General features: G+C 47.0%; 7 protein-coding genes across 7 annotated transcripts; 2 read left to right on the forward strand and 5 right to left on the reverse strand.

Annotated features, from left to right (window-relative positions):
• Positions 1–628: 628 nt before the first annotated feature.
• On the reverse strand, positions 629–1,087 carry ACHE_80451A (uncharacterized protein; the record flags this gene model as incomplete). The annotated part of the gene is made up of 1 exon (XM_043283823.1): positions 629–1,087. One exon carries the CDS (start codon positions 1,085–1,087, stop codon positions 629–631), a length of 459 nt encoding a protein of 152 aa, XP_043141064.1.
• A 460-nt stretch (positions 1,088–1,547) lies between these two features.
• On the reverse strand, positions 1,548–2,997 carry ACHE_80452A (uncharacterized protein; the record flags this gene model as incomplete). The annotated part of the gene is made up of 5 exons (XM_043283824.1): positions 1,548–1,618; positions 1,671–1,776; positions 1,838–2,234; positions 2,287–2,783; positions 2,839–2,997. 5 exons carry the CDS (start codon positions 2,995–2,997, stop codon positions 1,548–1,550), a joined length of 1,230 nt encoding a protein of 409 aa, XP_043141065.1.
• Positions 2,998–3,288: 291 nt separating this feature from the next.
• On the forward strand, positions 3,289–4,382 carry ACHE_80453S (D-mandelate dehydrogenase-like dehydrogenase; the record flags this gene model as incomplete). Its single annotated transcript, XM_043283825.1, has 3 exons — positions 3,289–3,792; positions 3,841–3,919; positions 3,976–4,382. The coding sequence occupies 3 exons, from the start codon at positions 3,289–3,291 to the stop codon at positions 4,380–4,382; spliced, it is 990 nt and encodes a 329-aa protein (XP_043141066.1).
• Positions 4,383–4,781: 399 nt separating this feature from the next.
• On the forward strand, positions 4,782–5,839 carry ACHE_80454S (acyl-CoA thioesterase; the record flags this gene model as incomplete). Its single annotated transcript, XM_043283826.1, has 4 exons — positions 4,782–4,838; positions 4,895–5,330; positions 5,387–5,730; positions 5,810–5,839. The coding sequence occupies 4 exons, from the start codon at positions 4,782–4,784 to the stop codon at positions 5,837–5,839; spliced, it is 867 nt and encodes a 288-aa protein (XP_043141067.1).
• A 1,782-nt stretch (positions 5,840–7,621) lies between these two features.
• On the reverse strand, positions 7,622–9,540 carry ACHE_80455A (protein kinase domain-containing protein; the record flags this gene model as incomplete). The annotated part of the gene is made up of 2 exons (XM_043283827.1): positions 7,622–8,623; positions 8,680–9,540. The coding sequence occupies 2 exons, from the start codon at positions 9,538–9,540 to the stop codon at positions 7,622–7,624; spliced, it is 1,863 nt and encodes a 620-aa protein (XP_043141068.1).
• Positions 9,541–9,967: 427 nt separating this feature from the next.
• ACHE_80456A (uncharacterized protein) lies at positions 9,968–10,783 on the reverse strand (the record flags this gene model as incomplete). The annotated part of the gene is made up of 4 exons (XM_043283828.1): positions 9,968–10,297; positions 10,344–10,424; positions 10,469–10,561; positions 10,607–10,783. The coding sequence occupies 4 exons, from the start codon at positions 10,781–10,783 to the stop codon at positions 9,968–9,970; spliced, it is 681 nt and encodes a 226-aa protein (XP_043141069.1).
• A 1,376-nt stretch (positions 10,784–12,159) lies between these two features.
• Positions 12,160–12,507, reverse strand: ACHE_80457A (uncharacterized protein; the record flags this gene model as incomplete). The annotated part of the gene is made up of 3 exons (XM_043283829.1): positions 12,160–12,201; positions 12,258–12,314; positions 12,367–12,507. The coding sequence occupies 3 exons, from the start codon at positions 12,505–12,507 to the stop codon at positions 12,160–12,162; spliced, it is 240 nt and encodes a 79-aa protein (XP_043141070.1).
• Positions 12,508–15,018: the final 2,511 nt, after the last annotated feature.

Below are 15,018 nucleotides of genomic sequence, written 5' to 3' on the forward strand. Positions count from 1 at the left end.
TCATTGTTGCTGTGTTGTCTGAATTGAGAGAGTGTTCTTGGCTCTTCCTGGACCAGTGTGACGGCCTGGTCACGTTGGCTGATTATCACGTGAGGTGTGGTTGTTTGCTTTATTGCTTTGTTGATAAATATGGCGTTACCTCCTTTCTTCCTTCCTCATGTTGATTATTCTCGTCGATAGCTACCTAGGTAGAACCCATGAGTTGGACGTTCCATCATCCTAGTAGAGCGCCGTGACAACCAGTGTAGCTTTAGGGGCATGGCCTGTCTGCAGCTTAAATTCTTCCTTTGCTGCTTGCTCTGTTACAGTGACAATAGAGGTATCATAGCCAATGTATTGTTTGATGGCACCGGGGATGACAAAGATTGCCCATCTCTGTTCTAGCTCAGCATTAGAGCCTTGGATTACCTGTTGTATATCATCCTTATTGTCAAGTAGGATCTCTGCACTTTGGACATCTTTAGGCCCAATAGCGAGCCCTGTGGGAACATGTTGTATTTCCTTGATGGCGTCAGTGACTGCTGGATCTAGGCTACTGCGAAGCTTTTGTAGAGCCACATGCGGGCTGGCATGTCGGGCAGGGTGGTCTGTTGGGAGTCGAAGGAAAAGGCGAAGAGGTCTTGCTGGCTTAGGGGCTGAGACCACAGGATTTTTTTTTCAGTAGTGTTGTTCGGTTTGGGCGCGGGGATAGCGTTTGCATATGTTTTGGGGGGCTAGCTGGGGCTGGGTTGGCTGTGTGGCCTTGGTTATTTGCATTTGCACTGGGTTGGGTGAAGTAGTTGTGCACGAAGGTCTGGAGGCCCTTGCCAAAAGAGGAGGCCCTGGGAAGGCTTTTCTGTTTCATAGAGGAGAACTTCTTGTCCAGTAGGTTGAGGAAGTCCAGTATCTCCTTGTCTTCCTCTTTTTCTTTTTTGGACCGGGCTTGTAGGGCGATGCCGGCGTTTTTTCCAAGCTCAAAGTCGAGTTGTTTGTTTGGGCATTGTGGCTCCAGCATAGCTGATGGCATCTGGGTTGCCATTTCATAGTCCATGAACAGAGGTGTTGGGGGTGGAGGCGAGGCATTTGGCTCGCCTGTGCCTCCCTCCATATGGTTATCTGGCTTTTCGAGTTTTCAGTGTTCGCGGGCTTTCACTAGCGCGGCTAAGCCTTGTTCCCGGGGGCTATCCCCGTAGCGGGGACCGCCTGAGGCGTGGCCTCTGGCCGAGTGCCTGGTGACAGGCGGCATTACTCGTCTGAGCTGTGTCAATTGTGTGTTTTTGTGTGTGTGTGTGTGTGTGTGTGTGTGTGTGTGTGTGATGTACCGTGTGGTGGTGATACTCTGATCTTAGCTCTGATCAGAGGGGTGGATATAATGTTCACAAATACCGCCTTTTATTGGTGAGCTAGGATATTAGGAATAATACACCGCAGGCGCCCTCTACTGCCGCTTGTGCCCCGAAAATGTAGATTGATCATGGTTGATATGCGATCAATCATTTACATTGATTAGATCACGAGCTAACATCGCGCCTAATCCCAGCCCTACCCCGTCATCCGATTCTACTAGTTCAGAGGGAGGCAGTTTTCTTTATCACACTGTCAAAAGACTGTGCGACATATTCCACATTGAACTCCGTCACTGGCATTGTCAATATATGTTCGGCAAACAATGTCCCAAGAGCACGACTTACATCCAGTGACTGAGATCCTCCCAGAGGGGAGCATGTACACGTGATACTTTTCCCTCAGTATACTGACCTGTTGTCGAGACAGACTAGTGAGGGAGAACATTCCTTTCTGCAACGTGGACACAATTGTCAGTATTGCTGTATGAGATCCAGGACAGAGAAATACATACCTCAGACAATAGATGTTCCCAGGACCCAGGTGTTTTGAGCTCTGCCAAAAGCTTGTACAAACGCTCTCTCATGGCTTGCATTCTGCCACTCATATGAAGCAAGTCTTGCTGCCATTGTCGACGAATGTCCTCATCTTCCAGAACACTGGATATAATTCTAGCGCCGTACGACGGAGCAGTTGTTATCTCCGATCTCTGCAGTCGCTCTAACTGTGGGATCACTTTTGTCTTCGCTTCACCAGAGAGCGTAACAAGGTGGAGCACCCCGACGCGTTCTCCATATAGGCCGAAGTTCTTCGAGAATGACTGTGCCACGGCGAATTCGACATTCCCGCCCTTAAACAGCATTCTTATAGGCCATGCATCATTTTCAAGGTCTCCTGTGGCAAATCCTTGACTACGTAGACATTAGACTTGAGGGACAGAACAAATTCGGAATCCAGACTCACTAGGCAAGGTCTATCAGCGGGAAAAGACGCTTTTCCGCACAGATAGCGCCAACTTCCTTCCACTGCGCCTCAGCTAGGTCAATGCCTGTCGGATTATGAGCGCAACCGTGCAGCACCACTACATCATTCTCAGATGCCTCGTTCTGCAGAGTATGAATCATCCCGTTGAAATTCAACGAATGGTCTTTCTTGTCAAAGTATGGATAGAAGTGGACACTTGTGCTTCCATCTAGCTGCTCCCAGATCTGGGGATGCGCGATCCAGCTCGGATTAGGGATCCAGACGTTCGCAGGTTGAAGGGTCTTGGACAAGAACAGCGCTCCCAAGTGGTTTGCTCCGGTCCCTCCTATAGTCTGGATGGAGGCGATCCGGTCGAACACATCAACATTCTCAGTACCGAATACTAGTCGTCTTGCACCTGACACGAGTTCAGGATGCCCGGAAAGAGGCAGATGCTCATGGTTGATGGTTGAGTCGTCGTGCAGAAGCTCCTTTGCCTGGTGATTGATGTTAGACGTGCCACAGCAAAAAAAAAAAAAAAGTATAACTCACTCGGGCAACTGAGGGAAGTATCCATGGCTGCGCGTTCTCGTCTCGGTAAAACCCAGGACACAAGTCGACTTTCTGCTGAAATGGATCGTGTGCGTATGCTTCTACCAAAGAGAAGGCAGCGTCCGGTGGGAGGTCGATAATATTTTGGAATCGCGACATTTGTGTTCGCTTATATTTTCCCTAAATAATAACCCTCATTCAATCTGTGAGCTCCGGAGTATTGCACCTTTTATGCAAGTTCTTGCTCATAGTGGTGATCGGCAACACGCTGATTTGCCGAATCCTGCACATTATATTTCGGGCAATGGACGGCTTGCCGGGGGCCAAAACGTTTTAACCGCCTCGGTAGGAGTCGTCTATCTTTTCAGCCTTCACGTATGTGTTAACAATCATCATTGAATGTTGTCGGTGCTTCGCTAAGTCCCCGCCCTGCTATCAGACAATTCACAAATGTCTGCATCGTCGATCCCAGGTCTTCTTCTAATCGGAAGTCTCCAACACACTCAGGAGGAGTGTGAGCGCCTCCGCACCAAGTATGATGTACTTCAATTCACAGGGAACAGGAATGAGTTCCTCCAGTATTGCGAGCAAGGTAAATTCGACCATGTTGTTGGTCTCTACCGCACCAATGCCACAAAAGAGACCGGACCCTTCGACGAAGAACTAGTCCTTTCACTACCAGCTTCACTCAAGTATATTGGTCTCAATGGCGCTGGATATGACGGTATGGATATATCAACTTGTACGGAGAGAAACATCCGTATCTCGAACACGCCGAACATCGTTGCAAATGCCACAGCGGACGTGGCGATGTTCTTACTTCTGGGTGCTTTGCGCCATGCGATGATCCCTTTGCAAGCACTAAGGGATGGAAGGTGGAAAGAGGGAGCGCCTCTTGGACATGATCTTTATGGCAAGACTCTTGGCATACTGGGAATGGGAGGCATTGGTCAGGTAAGATTGATTTTATCTTCATTTTGAGAATTCAACTAACGTCACAAGGCTCTCGCTCATCGAGCTCGCGCGTTTGGATTGAAAATTATTTATCATAATCGCTCAAGACTACCCCAACAAAAAGAGGGTATGACTGGACCGCGATTAGTAATGCTGCCTCATTTTAACTAATCTGATTCCCAGCATCTGCAACGTATGTTACTTTCGACGAGTTGCTCCAGTCATCTGACATCCTGAGTCTCAACCTCCCGGCTACCGCAGACACGCGGCATACTATCTCGCAATCACAGTTCGAAGTTATGAAAGATGGTGTCGTGGTAATCAACACAGCGCGCGGCTCTCTAATCGATGAAGCAGCGCTAGTTGATGCTCTGAACAATGGGAAAGTCCTATCTGCAGGATTGGATGTCTATGAAGATGAGCCAAGAGTACATCCTGGCCTCATCGGTAATAACCGTGTCATGCTCTTACCGCACATCGGTACGACGACTGTTGAGACTAAGCGGGAGATGGAGTTGCTGGCATTGAGGAATCTTGAATATGCGTTGGATAATGGGGAGTTGTTGACGCCCATTCGGGAGCAGTTCTGAGGTGTATATTCCCCACTCTGGTTTCTGTATTGACAGAATCGTTGATCTGGTATCTTGCCAATTATTCAGGCTCGACCAAAGAGGTGGAGCCCCTGATAATGCTCATATTAGTATTCCTTGGCTGACCGGACTTGGTATGGAATGAGGGCAACAGACGAGGTTGGCTGATTTGATAATACATCGATTCCTGCGACGGCCTCGTCATTTCTTAAAGAAGAGATGGAAAATATAGATCGATCACAGTAATTATCCTTAACCTTAAACGCCATCATCCGATATCTCGAATTCCTTGCAGCGAAAATAAGCAATATGGCGTGGCTGGGCCATTTGTGGCTTGAACATACCAGCCGTTCGTATTCCTTGCGGGGTTTTCAATGAACTTCAAGTTCACTCGATATAATGAGCTCACCAATCGAGAAAACCGTCGAATTGACATCCGTTTCTAAAGAAAAACTGGTCTTGACTATGTATACCTCCCCTTAGCATATCTATGCTAACTTGCGCGTCTCCAGGATGTCTTCACCACTACCCGTTCCCCATGGACGTTTACCGGCGCTCGAGGAGTATATGGGGGTACGACGGCTGCACAGTGCCTGGTAGCTGCCCAGCACACGGTCTCTAGCGAGCGTTTAGTCGTCTACGGCATGCATATTAGTTTCCTCTATTCTGGCAATCCAAATGTCTCGATCGAGTATCATGTTGAGCGGATGCGCGACAGCAAGAATTTCGCGACTCGCATTGTTCGAGCAACCCAGGGAGAAAGGGTTATTGCTACCGCCACAGTAAGCTTTGCATCCGCAGTTGGAGCAACGGGAAGGTCAGGCGGCGATGCTTCGTATGAACATGCGAAGAAGATGCCGGCCGATTTGAGTCCGCCGGAACACGCCGAACTGGAGACATATAAAGTAGATGGACCTCTTGAGATCCGAAAGGGAAAGATTCTGAACAGTCCGTCACATTTGGCTACCTTGCCCTTCCATACAGATATTTCTAACAAGAGGTAGAATACTCTGAGAACCCTGCCGACACGATGATCCGCTACTGGATGCGCGCCAAAGGACCCATACAAGAGAATAGAATGCAATCTCATCTTGCAGCTCTGGCTTTCTTAACTGACGCATACTTACTCGGTGTAGTTATGGAGGTCCAAGATGATGTGAAGTACGAGGATTTAGGAGTGGTTGCGAGTCTGAATCACACAGTACACTTCCATGAGCCCAATGCTGTGCGCGCAGATCAGTGGATGTCGTCTGAACGGGAAAGTCCTTGGGCAGGGAAAGATCAAGGGTTGGCTGTTCATAGAATTTGGTCGAGTGACGGTGTTTTGCTTGCTACTAGTGCTCAGGAGGTAAGATACATGCTCAGGACCTTCCCCGTCATATCCATCGCGTGGCATTTACGATTTCTAATGTCAATTAAATTCCTAGGGGCTGGTTCGACCGAGAGTGAGGTTGTAATTGCTGGTTGTTGAGGTCCTAGGAGGAGTGGCTGGACATGATGCTAAGGTACTAGGAAGCTAAAAAGGGTCAAGTAGACAGTGGAAAAGGCACCTTCAATGACAGGCCACGAGTTTTATTATGAGATACCGCTTTCCACTCTCTTCATGCAATGCTAGTACATAGCTATCTCTCCTTGTATAAGTCAACGGATAGGAATAACACTACAGAATACTCCGTACAGAGTACAGACATACTATGGCGCTGCAGCTGGCACCACTTACCTTCTTGATTCGCAGGTTGCTGTGTCCGAACAATCCAGTTATCGGATACGTCTAGGTCTGTGAATCATTTGTCGAGGACCGACTGGCGCTAGTTTGAACTTTGCTTTTCTGGGGAATACAGAGATGATCATGAAGGAAACAAGTGTGAGGGATCCACGCACAAGATCCCTCAGTTGTATGGCCAAAATGCTGAGAAGCTAGGAACACCTGTCGGGATCAGACTCTTCATCGGACATCTCAGATCTTGCTTGAAATCGCATCTTTTTGACTCTCAATCTGGCTTCCTTAGTTAACATGAGTCTGCGATAGCTTGTGTACCACCCATAGCCATGCTGGATCCAAGGCAATTGGCAATTGTGACAAATACCACTCCCTTCCTCTCTGTGTTTGCGCTGAGTGTTCTGTTTGCTTCCCGGAATCGGGAAGATCGGTAGTGGGTTACGAGAACACCAGCTGGATGTTCTGGTTGATACGATGCGCAAGAAGGGTTTTTTTGAATAGATCCGGACGCTCCATGGGCGAGCTTATACCAGAGCGGAATTCAGCAGTCGATGCCGAGCTGTATCTGTATTTGCATCCTGGCGAAGACCTTCGGTCTCTGACGTTTTTTGCGGATATTCGTCGGTGGGGGACGTCGCCGCATGGAGACTTCGTAATTGGATTTGAGCGCCTTCTGCAGTATCTCACGGGGGCCTATAGTGTTAGGGTTGTGGTTTCATTCCCGTGGTATGTCGGTGTGTATGGTTGCTGATGAGGGTAGACGTTTGTTAGCAGAGTTAGCTACTATATATTCAATGACACTAGGGGTAGTCAGTTGCTGTCTGAATTTATCTGTCTGAATTTGAGTCCTACTAGGAGTAAGCCTAATTGAGCGAAAGAAACTGACTACCCCTATTGGTATATTCATTGCCGGCTCATGTTGTTTGTGCGTCTATACAGCAACTTGTACCCATACAAGGTATCCTAACACCTTTGCACTCCCAATCATGTGGGATGTAAAACCAAGACCTGTGAGTTTCCTTTTCTGACTAGTTTGCCGTAGCCACCATTTCTGGTATAGCCTCCCGATACTCCGTACTGCAAACGCCGCCCCAACGTAAAATAGACACCACACACACACTCTCTCTCTACTACTACTACTACTATGCCTCATTGGCCAGGCACCAAGAAACTACCTTTGCATTTTGAGGCATCCTAGAAATCCAGAGTGTATTATTTACTATAATTGATGCAATATCATTGATCATATGAGTCCATGAATATACAAATGCCTGCACCCGACCTATATCCAATAATCTACCATACAACCGTCCAGGAATGCCAATGCCCGATAAAGTCCACCAGTGTATAAACTCGGCATCACCAATCCATCCGTAGTAAAGATAATAGTATATATGTAATGTAACAATTCATAAGTATGATAGACCAAGAAGGAAAATTTCTGGGGGTCAAGGAAACAGATGTGCAAAGGGTAGGTTACAAATATAGACATCAATAGATCGCCAAGTGCCATGAAGCACTACTTCATTGCGCATTTATTATGGCAGGCTGGCATTGGCGTCAAGGCGTAGTCATCATTCTTAGTAGCTTTGTCGAGCACTCGGTTCAACTCTTGGTACAGTTTCTTTGATTCGATTCGGGCGCTCGGTTCAACCACAATCAGATGCTCTGTGATAAGATGAAGAAGATCATGCATGAGTCGTGAAGAGCGTTTGTGGCGATGCAGCCGATTCACCCAGTCGAGAACCTGTGTTCGGACCACTGCTGTCGTGTCCGAAGTAATGGTGTAGAAGTTGTCGTCGTTGATCCCGGTGCGAGGGGAGAATTCACCGCGGTAGTCGGCGAAGTTGTAAACCTCCTTCGCACCGAGAACGAGCCATGTCACGAATTCCAACAGGACGCAGCCAAGGCTCCACATGTCATAGGCCTGGGAGACATATTTCCCAATCCTATACTCGGGGGGCTCATAGGTCGGCGAGCAAGGCACGTCGTTGGCGGGTGTTTGCTCTCGAGAGTTGTGTTGGCCATGTAGTCGTCCTAGGCCAAAGTCGGCCAGTTGGAGAACTCCTCTTGGGTCGGTGACGCCGACAGCATGCTGGAACCAGAGGAAGTTTTCAGGTTTGATATCTCCATGCCGACCGTAGAGCGTTTCATACCGTTTCTTCTTGCGGGTGGTGCCGTTGGGTGAATCCACTGGATCATGATCGGTGACGTTGACCGTGATGGTGAGTTCGTGTATCCTAGCGAGAGCACGTGCGATGCCAGTCATTTGCGTGAGGGACCAAAGGACGGTATCTCGGTCGAAATCAGGGGTAGGACGGCAATCCCAGTATGCACGGAGGTTGGAGTCGGCAAAGGGGAAGATCAGGTGCCATTTCCCGTCTTTTCGGAAGGTGGACAGCAGCTTGATGAGATGGCGGTCTTTCTTGGGGGTCAGCCGAAGGAGAATTTGTTGCTCTCGTTTGAATTCGTCTTTGTCGGACTGGTGGAGGCGTTTCACTGCACACAGTGGTCCTTTGGACTGGCGGAATACATCAGATGGAATCAAGATGACATATTAGAAGGATGGATACTCACCTCCAGATCGACGACTTCGCTCCATTCCATCTGCGCGGGATGAAAACGGACAAAAAAGACATCGCTGAATCCGCCACTCAGCGGGACTAGATGGCTCTCTTCTGGCAGCAACGGCACGGTGGGTAAACTGGCATTATTGGAAAGCTCGTAATGCATGAGGTCCTTAAAGACGGGTGCCAGGAACCACCATTGGAACGAATAGAACTTCTCTCGATGTTTGCTCTTCCAATGTCCAGTGGCCGTCACCGGTTTCCCGTCCTCCGTCCAGAGGTTGAATTCGTTATCTTGATCACGTCGTCGAAGGGGAAGCTGGTCATCAAAGATGTCATCCTTGAAGAACAGCTCCATCTCAGCTTCCTTCCCAACCAGCACGAGAATGGCAAATAGGGCTTTCCCGCGTTTACAAGTTTTCCTGACAGTTCGCTGTAGAGCCTTTCGATCTTTGATATGCTGGGCAAGGATGTCCGTGACGGTACTTTTGTTGATGAGATCGCGCGTCGTTTGTCGTGAGATGTAGAAATGGAAATTTCCTCCGATGTCTTCAATTCGAGCTTTTCTAAGCTGTTCGGCGAGGTCTTTTGCCGGGCCGTTGGTGTCGGAGACTCCTAGGGATCGAGGAGGGGGCAACGAGGCCCCATCCATCAATCTCGTCGAGGGGAAACCATCAATCTGTGAAGCTTCGCTGATCGGATATACGAGGGCAGTGGGAAACGGTTGATCGGTGCCGACTGTGGTATCATCACTGGACGGCGACCCGCTCCGAGGACGATTGGGACCATGTTGTCTCGGTGGAAGGGGAAAGAGATTCGATATAGCCACGAGACGCCAAAGCGGGTATAGAAGACAATCGACAAGATTCATGGTCAATGCACCAAGGACTAAACGAGCAAGGCAAGAAATGTGGCGGGAGCTGCGGAATGCAAAGGACTGGTTTAGAAGCTATCCCGGTGAGCTGCCATACGTTCCTGTAGGAGACTGTGAAAGGGAGTAGCTGCAATGCAGGGAAACTAAACACATTAATCTCCTTAGTCAGTCTAGGCATCCATGACGACTGTTTGGGACGAACGCCACCAATTCGTGGACGAATGTGGGATGGAAAAGAAGAAAAACAAAGCATGGCCTGCATTGCCGTATCCCGGGTTGCGGTAGTGCAAGCTGTCGCAAAGAAATAAAGAACTCTTGATGAATAGAATTGCCCGCATTATTACTCTGATGATCTTTCGGATCTTATTTCGCTGCAAGTCACAATGTCAACTCGTGCATCAATGCGTAAATATGATAACTACAGCTAGTCCATCTTAGCCTGCGGTTTGGACCCAACCCCTGCTACCTCCATCGTCTGTCGCCGCGGAGGGGTTTTGTATTCTCTTTCCTTTTGCTGCAGTCCCTCTTCTAGATCGGAAGAGTCTTTTCCTGCGGCGATATCCCGCACTCTCCTGCGTAGACTGAGTAACCCCTTATCGCCAGTGTGAACTGGCGGTGAGAATCGCACACACAACCACCACAGACAAAGAGTGAGGCTGGTAAGGGGCAGTGCGACTGCGGGGAGAACCCATGATTGAGGGGAAATTTCCATTTTTCCATTGTTGGCCTTGACAAATTCTGTTGAGAAGAAATTCTGTGGCGGTTAGCGCTGCCACAGTGGAGGTCAGATGATGCCTTACAGCCACTATCGTGGTGGGAAGGTAGATCAGGCTAATGATAGTCAACACTTTGACCGCGGCCGCATCTTTGGTGCTTTGAAACTGTTGCTGTTAGATCAGTTAAGCAGCAAAGAGTTCTCACATACTGCCAGTTGAGATGTCACTATTCCTTCGTTGTGGGACTCCAACGCCAAACTCTTCAACATGCATGCTTCTTCGTAGGATAGTAGATCGGTTAACTGGCAGGGTTAGTCTGTTGGACATGTTTAATACACAGAACATACCAGCCGAATAGTAGACTGCAGTCTCTCTTTCAACACTTCAACCCGCTGAATATCCCTCTTAACATCAGAGATATGCTCATCAAACTCCACCAATAAACCAAGATGATCCCGAGATAAACTGTGTTCAAAGCACCATTCCTGATAGACATCACGGACACGAATAATATTCTCCAGCATCGTAGGAAGAATAATTTGCAGAGTAGATATATACTCTTCAAATCGATACAGGTCCTGTCGATCCTGAAGGCTGAACTTGTAATTAGTGAGGCTTTTCGCATCGTGTTCATCGCCAACGGTGGCCACGTATATCGGTCGAGACTGTTTCATTAGCGATGATCTCTATGATGAGGCAGGAGCATACTCTTTCCTGAAGCTGACTTTCTATCCAGGATATGTATGCAGGCCAGCCTCTTGTGCTGTCGGCAACGAGCAGCCAATGGATTACCCATGGATTCACCTCCTTTGTGGATTCTTGGATGACTTGGGATAATTCATCTTCAAACACTGTCGAAGGAAGGGAAATCAGTAGGAAAATGGACTTGGATTTTTGAATATCCTTCTTTCCATTTAGTTGATGATAGACGACTGTGTGTCGAATCGACCACGGTGAATCGACTGGTTCACATTCTCTGCCATGCTCTTCCACACGACGGAGTATGTATGATATTTCTGCTGATATCAGTATTCTTCAAGCTAGAAATGCTTCAGAATGGAAAACCGACCGCACTTATCCTGTCCTTCGCTGGTAGTATACCGAGAGGAAGGACCGGGAAATGCAAACTCATTCTCGCTCAGTTTGAACCCAAGAGGGAAAACAGACTTCCAGATATTTGGGAAGACGTGGTAAACACCCAGAAACTGTTCAAAGAGTTCTTTCGAGATGTTTATTCTCGACCAGGTGTCCTCTTGTCGGACGATAAACAGCTTCGATGTAGTCTATAAAATCAGTACCGAACACACAATATAGATGGCTTCATACCGTATCCAGTAATTCCAGCTGTGATGCATTCTCGACCAATTGAATTATATCAGCATCGGAATTCGATTTGAACGGTTGAATAACCTCAAGTCTGCACTTTGTCGGCCATGTTTGGAATAAACGCGATTGTTGATCAATCCTTCCCTTCATCAAGTTAATCTTGGCTTGTTTGATACCTATCATTATAGTTAATGCGTTATTGGATATCTCAGATATAGGATGGAATGGCCTCCATATATATACTCTGTAATTAAGGCACCTATTTAAAACATGTTGCCAACCAGGCAGATGCGCAGCAACTTTCCACCAATCCAGCTAACATATCACAGTAACAAACAGCCATCCTGAGATATCATATTATGTATGATTCATTATTAAATATTTGCCTGTACTTGCTTTATCTACGTGCCTACGAATTCGCCCCTTACAGCCACACAAAACATGTGTTTTGCCATCCAAATCACTAACATCATTAAAATCATGATTCGTAACCCAGCCTACTATTATTATATCCAGCCAGCTGAACATTGCTAGAAAACGTATATACAGAAATATATACCCCCTCATTATATCGTTATAGCAACCGGCAATACGTTCGACAATTTCGGATTTCCGCCTACACGTTTAGTGTGTGGTGCCCGGTATCAAGGGATATATCCATCGATCACTCACCTCAGTGAGAGCAGGGCTGTCGGTCGCTCGGTAGATTTTATATTTATTCAGTCGCAACTATTCAAGAACTGTATTAATACACGAATAGTCAGAGTGGAAGGGTTCTTACCTCGACGTAGAAATTATTCCTGCCCTCGTTGGAAATGCCATAGACGGCTCTGAGTAGGGACATAAGTTTTCGTTGATCAACGCATTTTCCGTCAATCTGCTGCATAGGTAGTAGAGACACCATGGCTGGTTTATGTGTCATGAAAAATATCAGTATATCGAGTGTCATAGGTTTGATATCCACATCCGAGTCTGACCGGGCACAACGGCGTTCGTTTATACCTTGCGACCCATTTCTATAGGTGACATTATTAGGTTACGAAAACGCCCAGCCGAGACAAGGGCCCCACTCATTGTCCATTGCTTTACACGAGGTACCCTGCCTATGCATGGCTATCACGGCCTGTGATACCTCAGTGATAGGCTTACAGATGCTGATTTAACAGGCAGCTTATTCCAGACTAAAAAGATGCATTGCCACTGTAACCCACCCGATTATCTCCGCATACAGAATGCTCCGAACTTCCCCCACGGCCCACTATATAATCAGCCGACCAGCACCCTAGCATCAGCGCATTTGCACCTGAATATGCGTGGGTTTAGCAGGAATGGCGTAGAAACCACCAAAAAAAAAAACAATGAATTTACACCAACTGATACGCGCTAATTGGCCGCAGCAACAGATGGGCGCTGGATGCAACTCTCTATCTCCTCCTGATCCAGTCAGATTCAACAGAAAAAAGCAATTTAAACATTTTCTTGCTTCTTCGTGCGTGGAAGGCGGGTTTCGCGGCTTCACTCACAATTGTAAGCAGACGTGGCGCTTCAATGATATACTGACCATTCCTTGTCTATAAAAACGCCGTCTAGTCAGCCACGCTTCATCTCCAACTATACTCTGCTTCTCGATAATTTCATTCGTACCTGGGTATTGAATTGTCCGACTCCAAAGAGGTCATTCAATAAATTCATCAACCGTGCTTGGCTGAGGTAGCGGTTGATCATGATGCTTTGAGTCATTTTGACGTGTGACTGCGATTGATGGGCTGAATCAGTGTGGCGGTTTCTGACTGAAGGCCTTGCTGATTTGCTTTATTATTTCGAGACCTTGTCTGACCTCCATGGAGAAATATATCGTCTTCCCACGTCGACTGTAATGAGGCTCTACAAAGGATATCGAACAAACGCATGAATGCCCAGTTGTCAATCTATCCAAACCTCATTTCTCAAGGCTAGATGGTTAAGCCCAATCTACGCACACCACATACACCTACATTGATGCAGTGGTATCATTCTCGATCAAGTATCACGAACCTGTTTGCTATGATGCAGAGAACCAATTGTCGTATTGCACGGATCGAGCCATCCCGCGTCTTATTGCTTGAAACAGTCGATTATATGCAATGATCCTCACCGATGAGGAGTGATAAAATGCCTCATAATACGGAGAACTGCGATCTGCGGGTGCTGGGGCCATCTTATCCCTGATGGTTGCTTTTGGCTCGTAATCGACAGCCTCGCAAACGACTGTTTGGCAGAATAAGAAATTCCCATGTTCTGGTTATATGCGAGGCTGTCGGTTTTATGGAAGTGAAATTATTGGTTATTCTACAGTAATGCAGGTGATAATTGTCATACAGCCATGGTCAGCAGAATACCAGGTATAGATAATTAATTCATTATACATTATCCACCACAAACCAAAAAAAGACAAAGTAGAACTTTACCTCGACTTTCTGTCTCCTTGTCCAACCCCATAAAATTATACACAGCCATCTGCGCTCCTCTCACGGCATAATCCATCGTAACAGTTTCATCCGGAATATTCACAAATTGAGCAATAAGCGCCAGATTCATAATATGCTCCGGATTCACCTTTGGTCTGTCCGTGGTGTCACGAGGTAAAAAGGTCGCTGCCATACGAAGCATCACACACGGGATGGTGACTGATCTTTCAAGATATCATGAACCGGAAAGTTGAGATGATGGTGTAACTCAGTCATGATCTCCTCCCTTGAACATGAGAGCATGGGCTTTTTGATAAAGTTGCCTACTCGATCTGGGTGTAATGCATATCCCCAGAATACCTGTACATGCTCGGGTTGGTTTGGGATAGACTGCGACACAATCCGCAAAATATCCAAATTATACATCTGCGGATTTGGATATCCATGCGGATATGTAAACAGTGCGAATTTGACGAATCTGTGTCTATATAATTTATGCAATCCTTGGCAGTATTAAATGGTATTGTAGTTGTAAGAAAGTCTACTGGTTGAATAATTCACATCTGTTGATATAGGATCGAAGAAAACTTTTGTCATAGCTCAATTTATTGTAATTCTTCTAATAGGAGCTAGTATCTATCAATTTCAAAGCCAGCTGACATCTTTAGCTGTTCCCGAACCCTTCTTGAACGCGCCTGCGTACTATCCTTTTCATGTGGTATATTAGGTAGAGGATGATCACCATCATCATCATCAAGCTCACGGTCTATCCCATCTCTTGGCTCGGAAAAAATGCTTCTGCGTTGTTTCCCTAGGGCACGCTCACTAGGTGCTGCAGGCTGTGAATTATATAGTATATCATCTTCCTCATTGTCGCTTTTTTGTTCCAAATCTTCCTGGGGCTGCGAGAGGGCTTTTTCCTCCTCAACGCCTGTAATTTCGCCAGCTGAGAGATACTCTTTTATCAAATCTAGCTCCTCTTGTTT

This window comes from Aspergillus chevalieri, chromosome 8 (assembly GCF_016861735.1).
Source record: "Aspergillus chevalieri M1 DNA, chromosome 8, nearly complete sequence".
Lineage (NCBI taxonomy): Eukaryota > Fungi > Ascomycota > Eurotiomycetes > Eurotiales > Aspergillaceae > Aspergillus > Aspergillus chevalieri.